The sequence below is a fragment of the Gastrolobium bilobum genome, unplaced genomic scaffold (genome assembly GCF_033153095.1).
Source record: "Gastrolobium bilobum isolate Gb01-03AN ecotype WA unplaced genomic scaffold, APGP_CSIRO_Gbil_v1 utg19226, whole genome shotgun sequence".
In the NCBI taxonomy this organism is placed as follows: Eukaryota; Viridiplantae; Streptophyta; class Magnoliopsida; order Fabales; family Fabaceae; genus Gastrolobium; species Gastrolobium bilobum.
In genome coordinates this window covers 189767-198616 of record NW_026896248.1, presented here as the reverse complement: position 1 = coordinate 198616, position 8850 = coordinate 189767, and the positions used below count along the sequence as shown (strand labels likewise).

General features: G+C 34.6%; 1 protein-coding gene across 1 annotated transcript; it reads right to left on the bottom strand.

Moving 5' to 3' along the window:
* Nucleotides 1–592: 592 nt before the first annotated feature.
* LOC133298453 (disease resistance protein RUN1-like) lies at nucleotides 593–7121 on the bottom strand. The gene is made up of 6 exons (XM_061497745.1): nucleotides 6636–7121; nucleotides 5153–6257; nucleotides 4781–5041; nucleotides 3597–4325; nucleotides 2923–3504; nucleotides 593–773 (listed from the first exon to the last, which is right to left on the bottom strand). Exons 1-5 carry the CDS (start codon nucleotides 7097–7099, stop codon nucleotides 2965–2967), a joined length of 3099 nt encoding a protein of 1032 aa, XP_061353729.1. The 5' UTR covers nucleotides 7100–7121; the 3' UTR covers nucleotides 593–773; nucleotides 2923–2964.
* Nucleotides 7122–8850: the final 1729 nt, after the last annotated feature.

Genomic DNA, 8850 nt, shown 5'->3' with positions numbered 1-8850 from the left:
ACCCGTAGTTATTGTACAACTTTCCGCTAACAAGCTAGAACGCAAAAGACCATAATATATTTACTAAAAAAAAGGCCATAATATTGTCTCTAAAAAAAAAATACCAGAAATTGTATCATCCTCCGGTGAACATTACAACTGAAGAAAAAGGTCCTACTCCAACTGACAAAAGCATCCTATAGCAACCAGAAAAAGCATATCATGCTAACAAGCTTCTTCTTTTTTTTCTTTTTTCTTTTTTTGCCACGTCCTGACTCTTGAGTAGATGACAACACAAACAAAAATCTTGCATATAAGGTTTGGCATTGTAACACCCCGCGTGCACTCGGTGTATTAAACATATAAATGGTAATAGCGCAGCTTATTAAATGCGGAAGCTAACTTTTTTCAATTATGAAACTTATCATATTAACCAAGTGGATTTACTTTTTTTTTTTTTAAATATAGCTTATATGTAAATTACAATAAATGACTACACTGAATAACCTCATAGCATAAAATACGTATCAGGTCATGGAACTACAACACGTAGACCAGATCATATCCTGAGACGGTAATACAACTCAAGTCTGAAATAAACATAACTTATACCAATGTGACATGGACAGCCCCATGCTCACCAAATAACAACATGACAAGATCATGTCTCAAGTACAATAGCCATATAACAACAAGGCATAATCATATCCAAAAATGATAATCAAAGCATATGACATATCAGCTCAACTTCGGCCTCCTGCCTCCAGAGGACTCAGCCTCAGGAACACCTGTACCTGAAAATGTGCCCCACCCGAGGTGAGATTTCTAACAGAAATCTCAGTAAGACAAGGGGTCCTCAAGGATTCTTCCGCTCCAAGCTTACTTACAAGTATATAATAAGTTCAAAACTCTAAATACAATGCATGTTTATGTTAGGGAAATATAATTATGACAATGCATCCAAATACTCAGCGAGTCATGTACCACGGTTCATATCTCATATGATGTATGCAAGTACGGTTCAACTAGACAGAGAACAGAATAGGCATACGCACGTCTGCAACCTACCAAAACATGAGGGTTGCTGCCTCATGCCTTTCACACCAAGGTCGCTACCTGATCGTGTAAGTACCCAACATCACATCCATACATTACATCAACAGACATATCCACATATCTCAGGCATATGACAATGTATATATCATTTTCATAAAAGCATACCATACACACAAACCATCCTCCCATGGAAAGAGGTTGGTGGAACAAGAAACAGATCAATCCAAGGACCAGAAACTTACCTGTCAAGCTAAATCCTCCCTCACAACTCGGTGTTCACAGGGTAAGGTCCAGCAAAGTCAAGGATCTGTTTTCATAACATTCACATCATCAATATTCATAATCTAGAATTTCATTGCATTTAGACAACGTGTCCTTTATCGTTTAATGACCGTAAGTTTCTCTCAAAGCCATAAGCCTTCAATATTATAGATTCTGACTTAGGTACATTATTACAAGTTTCATACTAGCCAATATAGGGTCTAGAAACCTAAACCATGCTTCTGTTTGAACAGAATGGCTCAACCTACGAATTACCTAGAATATTCGGATATTCCTCGGTGGCATATCCGAATATCAATATTCGGATATCCCAGGGTCAATATTCGGATATTCATATCTCGATATCTAAGACCCAATATCCGGATATCCATATCCGGATATCATATCCGGATATTTCGCGACAGAATGCAGTTCTGCATTTTGCATTTCCATATGTTCAAGCATGCATTTTTAGACACATTTTTTAAGCTAGTGTTCATGTTGGTTAATTAATCTCCTCATTTAACATGCCAAGACTTGATCTTTAACATAGAAACTCATGAACAAAGGTAAGGAATGTACCCTAAAGCCTTGTAAGCAAAAAATGAAGGGTCTTTGATGCCACAAGTTCACACTTAGCTTCTGCCCAGTACTGACCACGAAATGGAGTTACACAAGTCGGGTCCTTTCCTTCACAAAATGGCTTCTTGAAGCTTCAAATGCAAAGCAAATGGCCCCTACACCACTCAACCAAGAGGAACAGTCCACTAACTCAAAGCAAACAGAAACTCACACTCTTAAGAACTGATTTTTCTCCCACACAAAGCTTGCTCACATTCATCAATGGTGTTTTGATGAAAAAAGCAAGGAGAAAGGTGATCACTTGGCTTTTCTTGAAGAGGAAGGGTGGTGGCAAGGTGGAGAGAGTAGTTGGCAGCCAAGAAAATCTCTACGTAGGAATTGAATAATAGTCTAGGGTTTTGTGCACACTTTCTATTTATAAATGCCCTTAATCAATCTCTCAGTATTAGTTCTAATAGCTTCACTAATTATTTTAATCTCAAACTTCATATTCTAAACCTAGCTATTTTTCTAAGAATTATCATATTTTTATTATAATTTTCGCAGCACTTTTTCGGTACGTATTTTATACGTAGCCGATATTAGTTCTAACATCAACACTCATCATTCTTACTCCAAACTTGATATCCTTGACCTAGATATTTTTCTAGGAATATTTACATTTTTATTATAATTTTTTGGGATACTTCACCAGTACGCATTTACACCGCGAAGTAGAACCGATATTTGTATTTTTTCATCCGAAAAGTGACTTTAAGCATTATTCAACTTTTTATATAATTATCTTATCATAATTATGCATAATCTTTATCAAATTCATGTTCCGATATCGTTAATCTTATTTAATTAATTATTTAGGGGAGTTCTCAGTGAATCCGTTCACCATTTTATCCTTGCCCTTTTGTCATTAGGAACGTTGAGTGCCACCTTCCAGTTACAATTAAATTTGGTGAAAGAGAGTTAAACACTTAACACAAGGATCAACTTGAAGTGAGTTTCATAAATAAATAAAAAATAAATAAAAAAATGAACCTTTCTTCTCACCTTCAAAATGCAGGTGCTACTTGTTTTTGTTAATCATTCAATTCATAATGGCTGTGGCTTATCATCAATGGCCAAAACCTTGCGATTTGGAGCTGCCGAATTAGTGCTATGCATCTCTGTAAATTGTTCCAAATCCTTCTCAGATACCCAATTATACCTGAAATCCTTCATCTGAAACAGCAAACCTTGTCGGGGGAAGGACGAATATGTGGTCTCGATATCTTCAAGATGAATTGATTCTGCCCAAGGGAAATAGATGATGAGCCACGTATGATCTGATTTGACCGTAACCAGATCTGCATCAGGAACTATCAATCTGGAGAGATGTGCCCAACTCCATTTATGTTTAAATCTAATGTCCAAATAAGGTCCATTATCCTTACATGTCCATTTTGTTGAAAAACGATGTGCCACAAAAACTGCACAGCAAGCTACGCCAATCCAATTATTGTGATGCATAATGGGAGATGAGTCTATGCTTATTGAGTTACCCACACTCTGATTGTTGAACCACCTTGGTATTTCACTTCCTGGAATTATTATTTCAATACTATGAAAGGGGGCAGAGGATTCTTGGCACGCCTGATACCACAAACAAAGCTATATATATCTCAGTTTCTAGTTCCTACACACACTGACACACACACACACACACAGAGAGAGAGAGAGAGTACCTGAAAGACTTGTTTCATCCATGAAAAAATCATGCTATTGCAGCGTTCCCTCTCATCCAAATTTGGACAGTTGAAAATGCGTAATTCTGGATCTACCACCGGATCTCTTCTTGATGGAAAATATGTACGTGAAGGGAGCTCAGGCAAAGATTTCAAGTGCTTGCAATGTGACAGGTTTAAATTCACAAGTTTGGAAAGCTCCTTCAGGCTACAAAGTGTAAGAAAATTGTTTCCCTCTAAATTTAGCCTTTCTAAACAATATAAACTTCCAAGAACATCAGGGATTTGTTGTAGATTGCAGAAACTTAGATTAAGATCTCTCAAACAAGAGAAGCTAGGCAAGCAAGTCAACGAACAACTAGCTGAATCCTTATGTTTTCTAGATTTCAAGAATTGTAAAGGCAACAACATAAGCCTTTTGACCATGGAGGATGTTGATTGGGAGTGCATAGTAGTTTCACTTATATCAAGCTCCTTCGAATTCTCCGCATGCCTAAGTTTATCTATGAGCAGGTTATTAGACACTTTTGAACAGCCGTGGAGACTTTTGCAGCCACTCAAATTCAAGAAAATAAGCTTTCTTAGAAGACCAGTGGATGGGTCGATCTGCTCTAGTCTTATACATCCTTCAAGATTCAGCCACTCAAGATTTGGGACCCCTCCAAGATCTGGCATCTTGATAAGATTATGAGAGTTGCTGAGATCCAAAGTTTTCAAACTGGGCAAATACTGTATAGACCAACAAGAATAAAAAGAATGACTTCCTTTTGCTTTTAATTTTACTCTTAAGAGAATAAAACAGAAAAGGAAATTATATATATATATATATAGAGGCAGGATCTTTTGACACCGGTGTCAAATTTGAAGTTTGTCACCTCATCTGAGAGCCGTTAGATCAAAAAAGATCAACGAATCTGATTTATAAACATGTGACACCATTGATCTTTTTTGATCTAACGGCTCTCAGATGAGGTGTCAAACTTCAAATTTGACACCGGTGTCAAAAGATCCTGCCTCATATATATATATAGGAAAAACATTTTCTCATGTTGCATGAGAATTCAATTCTCATGTTGTGACCCTTCGATTTGCGTGTAAAACTTTTCTTTTCTTTTTTTCTTTTTAATAAATGTGGGGCCCATTACTAGTTGAATCACAACATGAGAAAATCAAATCTCATATACCTTCTTGCCTTCCCATAATTGTTTGATGCTGCTAGAACGCAAATCCAAATGTACAAGCCTTGTGGGCTGAAAACTTGATGGCAAATGCATGAAAGGGTATCCACTCCAAAGAACATATCGTAATTCATTAGAAAGACTAGAGAGACTTCCTGAAATTTTCCGATCACTTATTATAAGCAATCTAATGCGATTCAATTTTGACACTGCTTCGGCCATCAACGTTTCTGAATCCCTCAAAACTACGGCTTCAACCTTGCTTTCCTAAAGGATTGCAAAGAAAAATGAAAACTTAAATAACTTTAAATATATGTAGCTTTTACAAAAAATAGAAATATACAGGTTTTTTTATTTATTTTCAAGGGACTACTTTACAGTATTATCTTCCGACGTAAACTTGTAGAAATCTTCCTCCTCCCAAAGCCTGCTCCATTTTCGTGGCTCTCTGGGTGAATTTTCTCGAACAATTTGTTTGCCCAGCTCTTCCAACAAACTATGCATTTTAATAATGAGGCCATCATGTGAAACGGTTAGGAGTGATTTATCAATTAAATCTCTTATTCCAATATCTGGATGAAATCCACGGCAATCTAGAATTTTCTTAACTTCGCTCAGCCATTTGTTATTGAAGAAGCAAGCAATATCTAGAAATATTTCTTTTTGCATTTCCTCAAGTTCATCATAACTAATTCGCAGCACATCCATAACATCTTTGCTTGAACTTTCTCTCAATCTGAACAATGCACTTCTCCATTCATAGACATCTCGTCCAAACAAAAATGAACCCAATACTTTAATTGCTAGTGGAAGGCCGTTAGCAAAACTCAGTGCATCATATGCCAAATTTTCATACTCTGTTCTAACATCGTCACATTTGAAAGCTTTTCTACATAATAATTTAAGAGAACTATCACAACATAGGAGTCTAACGTTGTAAACATCATCCACTCCATATACTGTTAATATATGCTTGTCTCTAGAAATTATGATAATTCTACTTCCTGCACCTAAACATTCCCGGTTCAAAACTAATTTCTCCAGTTGTTCTACTTGATCAACATTATCAAGAACTATAAGGGCTCTTACATGACATAACCTTTGCCTTATCAAATTAGTAGCATCATAAAGATTGCATACATGAAGGTTTTCTTCATTTAATGTTTGACATAGAAGTTGCTTTGCTACACCAACTGGACCGTAATCTCTACAAACTTTGCTCACATCATCAATAAAACAACAAGTATCATATTGACGAGAGATTCTTTCATATAAAAGAGTGGCTAGAGTTGTTTTTCCTATTCCTCCCATACCGGTTATTCCTACAAACCCAACATCATCAACTGAGCTCAAGTGTAAAAGCTTTTCTAATTCCTCTGCAGCAGATTCTATTCCAACTAGATCATTTGGAAGGCTTGAAATATTTTCATCCAATATGTTTATTACCTCTTTAGCAATTTTTTCAATCTCCGCATTTTGTGGCCTAAAAGTTAAAATAAATAAATTAAAAACACTATATCAACACCTAAGAAAACCAAAACAAAATGTACACATGCAGGACAAGATAACAAAGTACTTTTTTTTTTTTTTTTTTTTTCTTTTTTACTTTTTGAAAAATCATGTAAATTTGGACCCAACATTCTCTCTCAACTCTAGTTCGAAAATGGGAAATAAATCCATCAACACCACCAAATCATTAAGAAACAATCAATATTAGAGTGGCATAAATTAAGTGAAATCCACCATAATATCAGAAATCCACCACCAAATCCATCAACATTCTCTTTCATGAAAACCTTAAATTTGCTTATTCAATTTGTTGCCCAGGCATAAAACAATAATATCAGATAAGATTACTTACTTATCTCGTACATCCCAACCAGAGAGATTGGCCACTTGAGTCAGAGCTTCTCTCCATCTTTGCACCTCCACCATCTTCTCTAAATCTTCTTTAAATCTTTCTTCATGTTCACCAAATGCTTTGTCATAACTTCCACTTTGTTTTCTTACCTCAGATGGATCAACATCATAGAAAATAGGCAGAACGTGTTTCCCTGATACTTGAACACAGTTGAGAAACTCTATGAGTTCTTGCAAGCACCATGTTGAGGAAGCATAGTTCTTTGAGAAGATGACAATCAAAACCTGAGACCCTTCAATTGCTTGCATGAGCTCAGGTGCTATGGATTCGCCTTTTTTAAGATTTGTATCATCCCTAAAGGCAATAATGCCATTTCTATGGAGAGCAGCATAAAGATGATCAGTGAAGTTGTTTCGTGTATCCTCACCTCTGAAGCTCACAAACACATCATATTTCCTTGTCATCCGAGATGAAGAACTGCATTGAATGATCATCTGAGCCATTGCAATTGCAGAAGGGAAATGCTTCCACTTTCTTTATAAAGCTAACGTGAACACAACTTATTTTTCCACAGCTCTTTTTTTTTTTTTTTTTATAAATTCAAAATCTATTGCCTGTCATGGAATTGCTTCCACTTTTATATAAAGCTAATGTGAACACGACTTATTTTTCCCCAGCTTTTTTTTTTTTTTTATTATAAATTCAAAGTCTATTGCGTGTTGTGGAATTGCTTCCACTTTTATATAAGGACGTGTTTGGTACAAGGTATTTTTTGGAATTCTCGATAAATTTAATTTTTCTAAATTTTTAATTTTCGGATATTATCGTAAGTTGAATGTTTTCATCATATTTCTAAAAATTGAGATTCTCGGATAAAAAAAAATTCTCTACCAAATTCTCCCTAAGGAAAATATTTTTCTCATGTTATATAAGAAATTTTATCTCATATTACACACACATTGAAAATTGAGCCAGTATTTTTTCTTTTTTCTTTTCTTTTAATAATAAAACTCACCTAATTATGTCTCAAAATAAGACAATATTTTTCTGATGATAAAAGCATTGTACTTTATATAAAGCTAATGTGAACACGACTTATTTTTCCACAGCTCTTATTTTTTTTATAAATTCAAAATATTTTGCGTGTCCGGATTAAGGAAAATGCTTTCACTTTGTTTTTTATAAAGCTAATGTGAACACGACTCATTTTTCCACGGGCCCCCCACCCTTTTTTTAATAAATATTATCTCATGGTTTAGGCGTCCAGGACGGGATTTAAAACTCTACTATTATTACTAATCATATTATTACTGTTAACCTGAGCGGAAGCGATGGGTGTAAGTTGCCAATGCACCTGCAACTATATTTCCCATTATATTATTAAGTCAATATAAAAAACAACTTGTGTTAATGCATAAGTTTGAAATTATGTTCACGTAATCACATCTCACTAATATAAATAAAAAACATCAGTTGTATTTGGGGAAAAAAATAGATAAGTTGTGTTCTCCAAATGCAATTTACTTATTAAAAACAAAAATAAAAATAAGCAAGTCATATTTGTTTTTTGTGAGGTACGATTTTTTTCATAAAAAATAATACTAAAAATATTTTTAATTATAATATCTAATACATATTAAAAGTATTTCAACCTTGTCTCTTTCAAAATTCTTTCTTTTTACTTATTCAATGCCAGCATTGGATCCTAAATAGAATGTTTTAATTAAGAGTAAACATCATTTTTGGTCCCTAACAAAAAATATAGTCCCCACTTTAGTCTCTTACAAAAATAAATTAGTCAGTTAGTCCCTAACAAATTCAAAGTAGACCCATTTTAGTCCTTTTGAGGAACTAATATGGGTCTTTTTTGAATTTGTGAGGGACCACGATTTCAACTAAATAGGTCCACTTAGAATTTGTTAGGGACTAACTGACTAATTTATTTTTGTAAGGGAGAACCGTATTTTTTTGTTAGGAACCAAAAAATATTTACTCTTTAATTAATTAATTTTATTTGTAACGCCAATTAGGTTCATTTATGTCATTGACGTTTGGGTCATGTATTTTGTTGGCTTCCCTGCATGAATGGAGTCAAATGCGGTTTTACAATTATAATTTGGTTTGCATCGATCTTCTTGTTCGTGACGGAAGATACTTATCACAGAGCCAATTGCATTTGTTAGTCATAATATTTATATTATTACATTTTGAATAT

Bases quoted from the DNA above. Each gene is read 5' to 3' on its own strand.
- LOC133298453 (XM_061497745.1), bottom strand. From the start codon at position 7,099: ATGACAAGGAAATATGATGTGTTTGTGAGCTTCAGAGGTGAGGATACA. The intron at 6,258-6,635 runs GTAAGTAATCTT...TTTAACTTTTAG, and splicing joins GGTTGGGATGTACGAGATAA to GCCACAAAATGCGGAGATTG. The intron at 3,505-3,596 runs GTACTCTCTCTC...TTGTGGTATCAG, and splicing joins GGATGAAACAAGTCTTTCAG to GCGTGCCAAGAATCCTCTGC.